This window comes from Electrona antarctica, assembly GCF_951216825.1.
Source record: "Electrona antarctica genome assembly, chromosome: 18".
NCBI classification, from domain to species: Eukaryota; Metazoa; Chordata; class Actinopteri; order Myctophiformes; family Myctophidae; genus Electrona; species Electrona antarctica.
This window is the reverse complement of record NC_136799.1, coordinates 1,450,635-1,466,131: the sequence shown is the minus strand read 5'-3', so window position 1 is coordinate 1,466,131 and position 15,497 is coordinate 1,450,635. Positions and strand designations below refer to the sequence as shown.

At 46.2% G+C, this 15,497-nt stretch overlaps 1 protein-coding gene across 1 annotated transcript; it reads right to left on the bottom strand.

Moving 5' to 3' along the window:
- Window positions 1-3,138: 3,138 nt before the first annotated feature.
- LOC306942597 (leucine-rich repeat and fibronectin type-III domain-containing protein 5-like) lies at window positions 3,139-13,924 on the bottom strand (the record flags this gene model as incomplete). Its single annotated transcript, XM_079528604.1, has 5 exons — window positions 3,139-3,387; window positions 3,817-4,060; window positions 10,372-10,631; window positions 13,459-13,614; window positions 13,784-13,924. The coding sequence occupies 5 exons, from the start codon at window positions 13,922-13,924 to the stop codon at window positions 3,139-3,141; spliced, it is 1,050 nt and encodes a 349-aa protein (XP_079384730.1).
- Window positions 13,925-15,497: the final 1,573 nt, after the last annotated feature.

Below are 15,497 nucleotides of genomic sequence, written 5' to 3'. Positions count from 1 at the left end.
TTTGTCAGAGCTGAAATCGACAACATGTCTACTGGATGGTGGCCATCTTGAATTACGGGGCCAAAACAGGGTCTTATGATTAAAATGGTGTCAGATTTGGAATCCTCATGGTTGACTTGTATGGAAAAGTGTCTTCATACATGATTCTAGGTCATCTAGATCAAAAGTTCATTGTTGGCTATGGCGCCGGACGCCATTTTGAATTTGGCCCTCTAGCAAAAAATGCCGGGATTTTTGCGAGGGACCTGGGGGCTAAATCTTTTATAAAGGGTCCATAGAGGTCAAATCAATCTTCAAAACATCCTTGCCAGAGTCCACAGAAGACATGTAAATATGAAATACATGCTTAAACATGTAGCTAGGTGTAATGTTAGAGTCCACAGAAGACATGTAAATATGAAATAAATGCTTAAACATGTAGCTAGGTGTAATGTTAGAGACCACAGAAGACATGTAAATATGAAATACATGCTTAAACATGTAGCTAGGTGTAATGTTAGAGACCACATAAGTGAACCTTTCAAGCCTGTTTTCTCAACTCGCTGTTTCTCTGCAAGACATGAATTACTCTATAAGCCATATCTCCAAAACTGGTGGGTCAAACTGCACAACCAATATGTCAATTTGAAGCTATTATTCCCAGCTTTCATGTGACATGAAAGAACAAAAAAGAAAAAAACAATGGCAGCCCCTCAGTGAAATCTGTTCACATATGGTGTTCCAAAATCCAATAAAGGTCAGAGCTGTACAAGTGCTTTGGGTCGGTCAGTCGATCGTGCGAGGCTAAATTTAGAAGGTGCGTGGTGGCCGAGAGGGGGTGGGGGGGGGGCCGAGAGGGGGTCAGTGGAACAATGGAGGACATTGTCCCATTCTTTCACGTATGGATTCCAGTGTGTTCGTCTTCCTTTGTGATGTCAGCGATGATGTGTGGCCTGTGTTGTGTTGCATTATGGGGCAGCAGCATTATCCTGTAGGGACAGCGGTTCTCAACCCGTGGTCCGGGGGACCACCCGTGGTCCTTAATAGGGGGGTTCCAGGTGGTCCCCATCAGCTAAATGATGGCGAATTGGTAACCAAATGGACCCTTATATAGATCTGCTAAAGTGTAAAATGAAACCAAATGGACCCGCAAGAGGTAAATGAAGTTATTGTTAAACATCGACATTAGTTACATTTACAAGAAGTCTCCACAATTAGAGAATGTAGAAGAATTGTTATCTTTGATCAACGTTTGCCTGTTATCTCTCCTAATGGTACCAACATCAAAACAGCATGGAATGATGTCGTATCCAACGACATCAAAATATCCTAATCTTGGGCTCAAATGCAGAATAATAACGCCTGCCTGCCTGCCTGCCTGCGTGCGTTCCTGCGTGCGTGCGTGCGTGCGTGCGTGCGTGCGTGCGTGCGTGCGTGCGTGCGTGCGTGCGTGCGTGCGTGCGTGCGCGCGAGCGTGCGTGCGTGCGTGCGTGCGTCCGTGCGTGCGTGCGTGCGTGTGTGCGTGCGTGCGTCCGTGCGTGCATGTCTTGGATTCCCATCTGATCCCTGTCATCACCACAACACATTGTACTCAACCCTTGGTCCAAGTCACACAATCATCATCTGCACCCACACCCAGCACGGCATCATAACCGCTACCAGCTGAAGTGCTGGCGCCGCCACGCCACGCCGTGCCAGCGTGGTGGTGGTGTTGTTGTTTACATGCCCGCTGGCATGGCGATATATGCCAACAACCGGCAGGCCTTTTCACACGCAGTCTGTTTGAAGTGGAGAGACTGATGTTGACACAGGCTAATGTAAGAACGTCAACAACCTAACAGGGCGTTTAGGCGCTGTGTCGTTGTGTGATGAATGAAAGTACCGCTGATTATAATGTGCAAAGGATACTTTAGGTAGAGGGGTTTTCCGGTTGAGTAGTTTACCTCGTCGCGATGCAAATTGTCGGCCGGATGTCTCGCTCCGCCGCTCCGTTGATTAGAAATAGATATTTCCCAAAAACCCAAAACTCTCTCTCAAGACAACGAGACAACTAAGGGGTCTCAAGGTTACTTGTTTGCAGCGCATGAACAAACGCAAACAGAGCCATCGTGTGAGTCGATGAGGCTTTTTGGAATATCAGTGTTTAATCAGCGGAACAACGGAGCGACACATCGAGCCAATATTAGTCGTTTAAACATCACGGTGAGGTGACAACACATCCGAAAACTCTTCCTCGACCTCTATAGGCATTATGCCTGTCAGTTCCACCCTCACTATCTCCTCTGTACATGTCCAAACCATCTCACTATCCTCTGTACATGTCCAAACCATCTCACTATCTCCTCTGTACGTGTCCAAACCATCTCACTATCCTCTGTACATGTCCAAACCATCTCACTATCTCCTCTGTACATGTCCAAACCATCTCACTATCCTCTGTACGTGTCCAAACCATCTCACTATCCTCCTCTGTACATGTCCAAACCATCTCACTATCCTCCTCTGTACATGTCCAAACCATCTCACTATCCTCCTCTGTACATGTCCAAACCATCTCACTATCCTCTGTACATGTCCAAACCATCTCACTATCCTCTGTACATGTCCAAACCATCTCACTATCCTCTGTACATGTTCCACACCCTCCTAATTGCTCTGGAATGTTGACCCTAACTCTATCTCTACTGCTAGCTGTTAGCATGAACCCCAGTTCCCAGTGCCAGTCCCCCCCCCCCCCCACACACACACACACACACACTCACTACACACACTCTAGTATCATTGGATCACGCGTCAGAAGCTTTTACATGGCGGCAGCGTCGCGGTACAAATTAAATCCGAAATGTGGGATGGCAGAACATCCACCAAGGACAGCGATCCTAGAGTCGGACTTATGGAGGTTTGAAAATCCTCCCTTCCACTGGTTTGCACTGTGAATATATCTGCAATCCCATAGTTGGAACGGCGTTGCTATGGGAACCGGACCAATGTTAAAAAGCTTCCGGTGGCATCAACCATTATATAGACGGAGTAATACGTTGGGGTACGTATATTTACGGACTTGGGGAAAAAAGAGTTAAGTGTAACACCCGGGAATCGAACCCAGGTCTCCTGCATGGGAAAGCATCCTAACCTAACCACTAAGCCAAAGGGATATCCCTACCTGTAGACCAGCGAGTCGTCCTGGCTGCCGTTGTACTGGATCTGGAACATGCGTATTCCTGGGATGTTCCGCTGGAAGTTGAACTTGATGAGCGCCGTGGACGACGTGGCCTCGGCGATCACCACGCGCTTGTCGCCGCCGGCTCCGCCCCCCTTGGCGTCGCCCGTCACGATGCTGCCGTTGGCCCCGCCTCCTCCTCCGCCCCGCGTCGACGTGGAGATGTCCGACGAGCCCGGGTCCGGCTCCTAGTGGGACGGACATTATCAGCATCATTATCACCCATTAACTCGACAAACTTGACTGGAGATGTGGGGCAGCTTGAGGGTCAGGTTTAGGGGTTAGGGGTCAGGTTTAGGGTCAGGGTACTGACCTGCATGCTGTTGGTGTTGTTGGAAATGTGGGGCAGCTTGATGATGACCAGGTCCACGGTCTGGTTGGTCAGGGTTTAGGGTCAGGTTTAGGGGTCAGGTTTAGGGTCAGGTTTAGGGTCAGGTTTAGGGTCAGGTTCAGGGTACTGACCTGTATGCTGTTGGTGTTGTTGGAAATGTGGGGCAGCTTGATGATGACCAGGTCCACGGTCTGGTTGGTCAGGGTTTAGGGTCAGGTTTAGGGGTCAGGTTTAGGGTCAGGTTTAGGGTCAGGTTTAGGGTCAGGTTCAGGGTCAGGGTACTGACCTGTATGCTGTTGGTGTTGTTGGAAATGTGGGGCAGCTTGATGATGACCAGGTCCACGGTCTGGTGGGCCTCCCCGGCCGGGTTGGAGGAGATGCAGGTGAAGGAGCCCGTGTCCTTCACCGTGGTGATGAGGATGTCCAGCGTCCCGTTGGGGTACACCAGCGTCCGCGAGCCGTTGGACACCAGCTTGCCCTCCGGGGAGATCCAGTGGATGGCCGGCTCGGGGTCGCCTCTCGCCTTGCACCTGTTTTTTGGGAGGGGGGAGGAGGAATTGGCTGTTACCACTTGACCCAGCGGTGCTGAAAAGGTAGATTGTGATCTACCAGTAGATCACACAGGCTGTGATCTACCAGTAGATCACACAGGCTGTGATCTACCAGTAGATCACACAGGCTGTGATCTACCAGTAGATCACACAGGCTGTGTGATCTACCAGTAGATCACACAGGCTGTGATCTACCAGTAGATCACACAGCCTGTGTGATCTACCAGTAGATCACACAGGCTGTGCAGGTAGACCACATGATATACCCATAAAATATAATTTAAACTAGAAAAAGTGCCCTTCTGGGCACAGGTCTCCACCAGGAGGATAGGATTGTGTGTGATGTTTGGCAAAATGTTTAGGAGTAATATAAACATGTTTATGTGTGTGTGTGTGTGTGTGTGTGTGTGTGTGTGTGTGTGTGTGTGTGTGTGTGTGTGTGTGTGTGTGTGTGTGTGTGTGTGTGTGTGTGTGTGTGTGTGACGCGACTTGGCCTGTTGTAGCGCCACTATGAGGCTGATTTGAAAACTGTCAAGTGGCGTTTCTTCCTCAGCCTAGTAGTGGGAATAGGCATGCACAGTTTCACCGCAATCGGACGCTGCGTTGCGGAGTTGTGGCAATTTGTACAAAACGGGCTACTCCTGAAAACTTTAGAAGCCAATTGTAGCCAATCAGGATGGATAATTATGAGAAATCAAACAAATCACATGATCACATGACTATGGAGAGCATGTGTACCGATTTGCGTGAAATTTGGATAAAATCTGAAGGAGTAATATTAGAAAATGTGTTTTACATATGTCGGCCTCCTGGTGGCGCTATAAAGAGCAGATGTGAAAAATTCCAGGCAAAGGTTTTTCCTTGGCCTCTAGGGAGTGTGCATACATGGTTTTACACAGATCGGTGCAATTATAGGTAATAACACAAATCGGCCAGTTATAGCGCCACCATGAGGCTGAGTTGAAAATATTCAAGTGGCATTTCTTCCTCGACCTAGTGGGAATGTGCGTGCAAAATGTCACGGAAATCACACCATGTGTTCATGATTTGCAGCATTTTGTTTGAAACGGAGCACTCCTGCGAACTTAGAAGCCAATCTTAGCCAATCAGGATGGAGTCTGAAAAATCTGAAAGACGCGTTTCGTTGAATGGCTCTAGAGAGACTGTGTACCAATTTGCGTAATGTTTGGACAAAATCTGTAGGTGTACTGTCAAAACATTTGTTTTGCACAAAGCGGCCTCCTGGTGGCGCTATAACAGGCCAATGTGAAAACTTTGGGGCAGAGGTTCAGCTCTGGCATTCAAGGAGTGTGTTTGCAGAGTATGGCTGCGATCAAGCCAACGGTGCCAGAGATTAGCTGTTCACAGACGGACGGACGGACGGACGGACACACGGACGGACGGACGGACACACGGACGGACGGACGGAGTGCAAAACATACTCTCTCCCCATGCCTTCGGCCTGGTAGAGACAAAAAATAAAACGCTATTTTTGGCATCTATACCACTTGAATTAAGGTGACTTCACTTGATTAACCCATTTTGGGCGGGAACCCTTTTTGGTGTTTTAAGCATTTTGTTATGCTTTAGCTATTGAAAATAGCAGACCTACAAGCTCATAGTGCGGCACTTGGTGCCGCGCTATGAGCTTGTAGATCTGCTATGAGCTTGTATTTTTTTTAAATCGTGAAAATGTGCCTCAAATATTTTGAGCACCACTGATACAGAAACATAAAATGCAATACTTTGTTGTCAAGAGTGATTTTGCACAAACATCAGTATTACAAACATATACAAAAACACCAACTCTATTTCCCCACCCCTCTATTTCCCATTCCAAGAGCGTTTTCCTAATGTAACTATTTTCAGCAATGGGATAATATTTTTGGTGGATAGATCTTAGCTCAAACATTTAGACTCTCGTAGAGCTTTTTTTCGATTCTGACGAATCTCTCTACTAGAGTCTAAAAGACTAGTCCCTCAAAAAAGGGCTCGTGTTTACGCTTGTGCCTCAAAATCACTCTTACCTTGTACAAATGCAAAATCTAAAATCGAAATAATTTTGCCCCACATGTCCGCGATTTTTCAAAAATAGCAGACCTACAAGCTTGTAGATCTGCTATTTTTCCAATAGCTAAAGTATGACATAATGCTTAACCACATGAACCTTTAGAGTAGAAGGGGAGATAAAAACAATAGCAGATCTACAAGCTCACAACACACTCTCTGAGATCCTCATCCCAAGCCCAGGTTGGTTGTTCCTCGGACAAAACTATAAAAAACTAAAAGGTGATCGAGCCTTAATTTGCTAGTTTCGCCGCCGACGCATCGATATCGGCCTAAACGTCTCCTCGGCACATCCCTAATTACCGTGTCACATCCACCAACATCACTCTCACTGTAACTGACTTGACACAATTCAACCTCTCACAGCGTCACTGCCAGCCAGCCCATTATCCCATCCTGGACGGCAGAACCCCTTTTGGTGTTTGAAAGCATTATGTTATGCTTTAGCTGTTGACAAATACCAGACCTACAAGCTCATAGCGCGGCACCGAGTGCCGCACTATGAACTTGTAGATCTGCAATTTTTTTTGAAAAATCGTGAAAATGTGGCACAAATCTTTGAATATATATTCTTTCAGAGCGAACGTTTTTAACTCAAATCTTTGCTTCTGGGGGGGGTCCCTGGAACTACATGTTTTCAGATGGGGGTCGGCGGCCAAATTACATATCATTCTGGGGGTCCTTGATATGAAATAGTTTGAGCCACTGACGTAGAAACATAGGGTTTTTCAGAAAACTGTCAGGATTTAGAAGACATTTTGTAGAATCGTCCTCAGGACAAAATGGGTTATAGATGTTATCTATAATGTATGTCTGGCACACGACTAAGTGGTTGAGAGACCGCCCGCAAAGATAGCATCGCAGGCAGGGAGAAACCATTTATCTCCGTATTCTAACTTTGTGGGGTTTTCTTTTTTTGTAAATTCACCTTTATCTAAGCCCCGCCCTCTCCCACTTAGACACATTTTTGGAACCAGACCTTCAAAATCTCTTCCAAATCCATCAACAAGGCCTGCCATATGCACTGGAAATTGTGTGGCATTACTTTTTTGAAACAATGTTCATATAGGAAAACTATTGGTGGAGAGGTTTGTCTAACCCATGTTATGCTTAGCTGTGATTGGACAATAGCAGTTTGGGGAGGGGCTATAGGTCAATAAGCACCCTACTTGATCAAAACCGTCACACGAAAGCTTTGAAAGTAGCAGATATGCATGAGTGCGTCGCTTTGCGTTTCGAGCTCGTATAGATCTGCTATATAATGCCGTTTATTTGAGTGGTGCAACCACTCCTATAGACAGCTATGTGTGTCCCTGCTGGGTCCCTGGGTCTGTCCCTGGGTCTGTCTGTCCAAGCACGAAAATAGCGTTATAGCGTTTGTTCACCACCAAGTGTGACTGTTGCACAGCCTAACACAGACACAGACAGGCCAGGGAGGGAGGGAGGAGGGCTTGTACAGTACAGTACAGTACAGTACAGTACAGTACAGTACAGTACAGTACAGTACAGTACAGTACAGTACAGTACAGTACAGTACAGTACAGTACAGTACAGTACATTAAAGATTTGAGTGTTTTAACTCAAATCTTTGCTTCTGGGGGGGTGGTCCCTGGAACAACATATTTTCAGATGGCGGTCGGTGGACAATTACATATATTTTTGGGGGTCCTTGACATGAAAATGCTTGAGAACCACTGACATAGAAACATAAGGTTCTTCAGAAAACTATCATGATTTAGAAGACCTTTGTAGAATCGTCCTCAGGTCGAAATGGGTTAAAAAATCAGACCCATCTGAAATAATATATATATTTAAAGATTTGTGCCGCATTTTTCACAATCGTAGTGTGGCACCCGGTGCCGCCCTATGAGCTTGTAGATCTGCTATATTTCAATAGCTAAACTATAACGCAATGCTTAACCCATTCAAGACGGGGACCCCTTTTGGTGTTTTAACTAAGCATTTTGTTATACTTTAGCTATTGAAAAATAGCAGATCTACAAGGTCATAGCGCGCCACCGAGTGGCGCGCTATGACCTTGTAGGTCTGCTATTTTTGAAAAATCGTGAAAATGCGGCACAAATCTTTGAATATATATTATTTCAGAAGACTTGTTTTTTATTTCGACGTCAGGCCTAAATGGGTTAAAACACCAAAAGGGGTTCCTGTCCTGAATGGGTTCATTTGAACCCTGAAAAGTAACCGTTTTGCTTCCAGCCGACATTATATATATTATACTGTCTGTGTGACGGACCAGCTATCAGAATCAAATCTCAAAGCGCCTGTTCGTGTCCCGCTTAGACGATGACAGATCATGGTCTTCAGGCCTGCGGTCACACGCCATCTAATCCAGCGTTTAGGAGCAAAGAACAGACATTTCATTTCATTTCGTGTCATAATAATTGGTCAGCCTAACACTCGGTAAAGCTTGACAGTGGAATGCAGTCAATGCAGCGTGCGCTCAAGTCAAGCATGAAGACTTTTAGTGACTTTAAGTCTGCGTTTAGATGGTTTTCTTTCATGTATTAGTTTTTCCTTTGGTGTGGACATACTGTAGCTGTGATACTGTTAACACCTTAAAGGACCACTTCACCACTTTTCAACATCTCTTCATATAATTGATAAAACACCACCATTTTTTCCTACTCAGCCTGTGTCTCATAGGAGGGCTTTGGGCAGTTCGGACACCCGTCCACCAGTGACATCATCATTAGGCAGATTTTTTTTTAAACAAGATTTGTTTTAAAATATATTTAGATTTTTATTATCGTGAGAACGATGGCTTCAACTTTTGCATTGCAACTTTTCAGGAAAATAAATCGTGCCATTTCTATTAGCTTGGATTCACCATCGATGATGTCACTGGTGGACGGGTTTCTGAACTGCCCACAGCCTTCCTATGAGACACAGACTGAGTAGAAAAGAATGGTGGTATTTTATCATGAACGTTAGTTAGGACCAATTATAGGAAGATAAGTTGAAAAGTGGTGAAGTGGTCCTTTAAGGGCCCGGGCCTATTTAAATCCATTAATAAAATGTGCCCATCGTTTATAGCGCCCGGACCACTTTTACCGACGGACCGGATGTTGTTGTGAATGTGTGTGTAGCAGCTAACATTAGCCACGCCACTATCGATGCGATCGACAACAACGGGAGGTAAGAATATATCTATCGCGACTAGCGACTGGACCGCGGAGGGCCGTCCAACACAGGATCTTTTTCTATAATTAGGCGGGATGATTTAGATCGCGAGTTATTAACGTTTTAAGATGTTCGTTGTCGTCGGCTAAACAGGCAGGGAACATTTTCGATGACGTGTCACTGTTGTGCAACACCGAGGATTGCGCAACAAGCACATCTAGGCTGTAGAGCGATGTGATCCGTTTTCATATCACTAATTTGACCGGACACATGACCGTGACCTTGAACTTGACGGTGATTTACGTCATGGGCCTTTAAACTAAGTGTTGTCCTTGGCCTCTACATTCAACGTTTCACGCAGAACGGTGCAGTTAACTGTATAGGTGAAAATGTGAAAATCTGCCTCATGGTGGCGCTATGACAGACCGTTCTGGAAAGTTTGGGGCAGAGGTTCGTCGTTGGCATCCAAGGAGTGCGTGTGCAAAGTTTGGCATCGACCGGGTTAACGGTGCCGGAGATTAGCTGGTAACGGACGGACGGACATATGGACGTAGGGCAAAACATACAACAATTGTGACTAAATTTGACTGAGGGACTGCCATAGCTCCAAATAGAGATATTGGTTGTTCAGTTTGACCCACCAGTTTTGGAGATATGGTTTATAGAGTAATGTCTTGCAGAGAAACAGTGAGTTGAGAAAACAGGCTTGAAAGGTTCACTTCTGTGGTCTCTAACATTACACCTAGCTACATGTTTAAGCATTTATTTCATATTTACATGTCTTCTGTGGACTCTAACATTACACCTAGCTACATGTTTAAGCATTTATTTCATATTTACATGTCGATTCCAGCTAAGACACTTATTTCAGACATGCTCTAGTCTGAAGTGTGAAGAGTCTGCCTGTGCCATTAACTCATTTTTGAGAAATCCTCCTCTGGTGAAAACCTGAAGTTTGCGCGATGGCAGGCTCTCAGTCACATCTGGTCACAATTAACCTCTGGAACAAGACCAATCACTTGAGGGCGAACCCTGGTCTCTGGACACTGACAGACAGTAGTATAGAGAAGACCACCACTCACTTGAGGGCGACCCTCTGCCCCTCCAGCACCCTGGTCTCGTGGGAGTGTCTGGTGATGAGGGGCGGCTCGCACAGGAACTCCTCCTCGGGGATGGACCAGAAGTACCGTCCCGACAGCGGCGTGGGCGACGCGCACGTCTCCAGGTCGTCCTCGCGGCTCAGCCGTCGCAGCCACAGCAGCTCGCAGTTACAGTGCAGCGGGTTCCCGCCGAACGACAGCGCGAAGGAGGTGGGCGTCATGACCCCCGACGTGGCCAGGACCTAGAGATGAGAGACCAGGGTTTATTATGTTTAAACATGACACCCGACGTAGCCAGGACCTAGAGATGAGAGACCATTTATTATGTTTAAATGACACCCGACGTAGCCAGGACCTAGAGATGAGAGACCAGGGTTTATTATGTTTAAATGACACCCAACGTAGCCAGGACCTAGAGATGAGAGACCAGGGTTTATTATGTTTAAATGACACCCGACGTAGCCAGGACCTAGAGATGAGAGACCAGGGTTTATTATGTTTAAACATGACACCCGACGTAGCCAGGACCTAGAGATGAGAGACCAGGGTTTATTATGTTTAAATGACCCCCGACGTGGCCACGACCTAGAGATGAGAGACCAGGGTTTATTATGTTTAAATGACACCAGACGTGGCCAGGACCTAGAGATGAGAGACCAGGGTTTATTATGTTTAAATGACCCCCGACGTAGCCAGGACCTAGAGATGAGAGACCAGGGTTTATTATGTTTAAATGACCCCCGACGTAGCCAGGACCTGGAGATGAGAGACCATGCTTTATTATGAAGGAGGTGGGGGTCATCACACCTGACGTGGCCAGGACCTAGAGATGAGAGACCAGGGTTTATTATGTTTAAATGACACCCGACGTGGCCAGGACCTAGAGATGAGAGACCATGCTTTAGTATGTTTAAACATGACACCGGACGTAGCCAGGACCTAGAGATGAGAGACCATGCTTTATTATGAAGGAGGTGGGGGTCATCACACCTGACGTGGCCAGGACCTAGAGATGAGAGACCAGGGTTTATTATGTTTAAACATGACACCGGACGTAGCCAGGACCTGTAGATGAGAGACCATGCTTTATTATGAAGGAGGTGGGGGTCATCACACCTGACGTGGCCAGGACCTAGAGATGAGAGACCAGGGTTTATTATGTTTAAATGACACCCGACGTAGCCAGGACCTGGAGATGAGAGACCATGCTTTATTATGAAGGAGGTGGGGGTCATCACACCTGACGTGGCCAGGACCTAGAGATGAGAGACCAGGGTTTATTATGTTTAAATGACACCCGACGTAGCCAGGACCTAGAGATGAGAGACCAGGGTTTATTATGTTTAAACATGACACCCGACGTAGCCAGGACCTAGAGATGAGAGACCAGGGTTTATTATGTTTAAATGACACCCGACGTAGCCAGGACCTAGAGATGAGAGACCATGGTTTATTATGTTTAAATGACACCCGACGTGGCCAGGACCTAGAGATGAGAGACCAGGGTTTATTATGTTTAAACATGACACCTGACGTAGCCAGGACCTAGAGATGAGAGACCAGGGTTTATTATGTTTAAATGACACCCGACGTGGCCAGGACCTAGAGATGAGAGACCAGGGTTTATTATGTTTAAACATGACACCTGACGTGGCCAGGACCTAGAGATGAGAGACCAGGGTTTATTATGTTTAAACATGACACCTGACGTGGCCAGGACCTAGAGATGAGAGACCAGGGTTTATTATGTTTAAACATGACACCTGACGTAGCCAGGACCTAGAGATGAGAGACCAGGGTTTATTATGTTTAAATGACACCCAACGTGGCCAGGACCTAGAGATGAGAGACCAGGGTTTATTATGTTTAAATGACACCCGACGTAGCCAGGACCTAGAGATGAGAGACCAGGGTTTATTATGTTTAAACATGACACCTGACGTGGCCAGGACCTAGAGATGAGAGACCAGGGTTTATTATGTTTAAACATGACACCTGACGTAGCCAGGACCTAGAGATGAGAGACCAGGGTTTATTATGTTTAAATGACACCCGACGTGGCCAGGACCTAGAGATGAGAGACCAGGGTTTATTATGTTTAAATGATACCCGACGTGGCCAGGACCTAGAGATGAGAGACCAGGGTTTATTATGTTTAAACATGACACCCGACGTGGCCAGGACCTAGAGATGAGAGACCAGGGTTTATTATGTTTAAACATGACACCCGACGTGGCCAGGACCTAGAGATGAGAGACCAGGGTTTATTATGTTTAAACATGACACCCGACGTGGCCAGGACCTAGAGATGAGAGACCAGGGTTTATTATGTTTAAACATGACACCCGACGTGGCCAGGACCTGTAGATGAGAGACCAGGGTTTATTATGTTTAAATGACACCCGACGTGGCCAGGACCTAGAGATGAGAGACCAGGGTTTATTATGTTTAAATGACACCCGACGTGGCCAGGACCTAGAGATGAGAGACCAGGGTTTATTATGTTTAAACACCGTTACAGTGCAGCGGGTTCTTGGGTTCCCGCCGAATGACAGCGCGAAGGAGGTGGGCTTTTGATTTGATTTGATTTGATTTGATTTATTTAGAAAAGCAATCATAATACAACATTATAATCAGCGATTCAAGGATTTCACAGTAAAGTCCGAAGACTTATTTCCACTGAGTGTAGTGTAGCGTAGCATAGCATAACGTTGCGTAGTAAAGTGTAGCGTAGCGAAGTGTAGTGTACCTGTGCTCATTGGAAAGGTAGAGGTGAGTGAGAGCAGGGCTGATGGGTAGTGTAGTGTACCTGTGCTCGTTGGAAAGGTAGAGGTGAGTGAGAGCAGGGCTGATGGGTAGTGTAGTGTACCTGTGCTCATTGGAAAGGTAGAGGTGAGTGAGAGCAGGGCTGATGGGTAGTGTAGTGTAGTGTACCTGTGCTCATTGGAAAGGTAGAGGTGAGTGAGAGCAGGGCTGATGGGTACCGTAGTGTAGTGTACCTGTGCTCGTTGGAAAGGTAGAGGTGAGTGAGAGCAGGGCTGATGGGTAGTGTACCGTAGTGTAGTGTACCTGTGCTCGTTGGAAGAGCGGGTCGGGCGGCAGCTTCTGCAGCTTGTTGGAGGTGACGTCCAGGCGGTTGAGCTTCTGCAGCAGGGAGAAGGTTCCCTCTGGGATGTAGTCCAGCATGTTGTGGTCCAGACTCAGCGTGTGGAGGCTGGTCATTCTCTGGAAGGAGGAGACAATGAATGAGTCAACAGAGACAAGATGTAGTCCAGCATGTTGTGGTCCAGACTCAGCCTGTGGAGGCTGGTCATCATTCTCTGGAAGCATGGAGAGACAACGAATACATGAACAAACTTCATTTGTTTTGAAGCAACGAAGAAATGTCGACAACTTGTTCTAGTGGTAGAGACATGTCTTGTTCTAGTGGCAGAGACATGTCTTGTTCTAGTGGCAGAGACATGTCTTGTTCTTGTGGCAGAGACATGTCTTGTTCTAGTGGCAGAGACATGTCTTGTTCTAGTGGCAGAGACATGTCTTGTTCTAGTGGCAGAGACATGTCTTGTTCTAGTGGCAGAAACATGTGCGTGCGTGTGTGCGTGCGTGCGTGCGTGCGAGGCGGTGGCAACTAAGGACATGGAGATATACTTTTACTGGAGTCCGTCTTCGTCCATTTTCCGTGGTTATTTATACTTCCACTGGGCTACAATTTACAATGTAGGCTCTACGCATTTTAGCAGACGCTCTTAACCCATTCTGGGCGGGAACCCCTTTTGGTGTTTTAAAGCATTATGTTATGCTTTAGCTATTGAAACAATAGCAGATCTACAAGCTCATAGCGCGGCACTCAGCTTGTAGGTCTGCTATTTTTTTTAAATCGTGAAAATGTGGCGCAAATCTTTTAATATATTCTTTCAGAGCGAACGTTTTTAAAAACTTTAATTGCCCAGGGTTATTTAATCCATTACATTATAGCGCCCATTCGATTTATAAACACGGACCCCTTTTCCGGACGGACCGGATGTTGTTGTGAATGTGTAGCAGCTAACAATAGCCACAAGAATAAATCTATCGCGACTAGCGACTGGACCGCGGAGCGCCGTCTAACACAGGATATTCTTTCATAATTAGACGGGATGATGTGATGGGATTATTAATACTCATAAACAGAGACTTTAAGAAATAATCGAGGTAGAGAGTGGACTGAAACAATGTACACGTTTATTACAAGGAGTGGTCTGTACCAGCCCAGGGAGGTGCACGGATGCAAGCCTCCAGAACTGTTCAAATGAGTCTCTCTTATACAAAATGAAGAAGCACAAATACATTGGAGGTGTGGTCAGTGGACAAGACTAAACATGGGTCTTGGGTAAGAATAGGTCATTTTGACAGACAATCAACAGGTGGAAGCCTTGCTCCAGGCAGTGTAGTATTTTCTGCCACTACATTCCACCATTTCAAATATGTAAATTAAATGTCTCATATTAATTTATACCAAGGACCATGAGATACTATACTGTCTGCAAATTTACTACAAAAAGATGACTTATATATGGACTATCTCCTAGAGTAAGAAAGGTTTACATTTAAGTGTATTCAATGTCCACCCACATGATAATTTTCTTTTTATTACACACAACTTCTGATGGCTGGTAGGGGCGAAAACCCTTTTCCTTCTTATTGGGAAATTCCAACCTACGACCCTCGATTTGTCTTGAGCGATCACTCATAAGCCAGCATCAGGTGTAGTCTTTTTTCGTGGTTTTCTCCTCCACGCAAATGTTCTCCTCTCCTTATGTTTCTGTCACAAGTTGTGGCATGGCATTTTAGTCTTTTTTCCCCATGGTGGGCCCAGTACTTCGTCTTTATCCGGCTCCCATCGCTGTCACTGGGGGGTGACTGCGGGGATGGAATGCGTGTGGGCCTTGTAGGGACGTCTGGAGTCTCTGGACGGACATGATGATGTGGCTTGGCTCTCATTGGTGTCACTGGCCCATGTGACATATGTATGTCTGTCAGGTTTTCTTAGAGGGAGAACAACTTGCAGGTAATTTTGTTCACTTGAATTATTTCCACCGTGGTTAAAAAGGTGGTTATACAAAATTCAT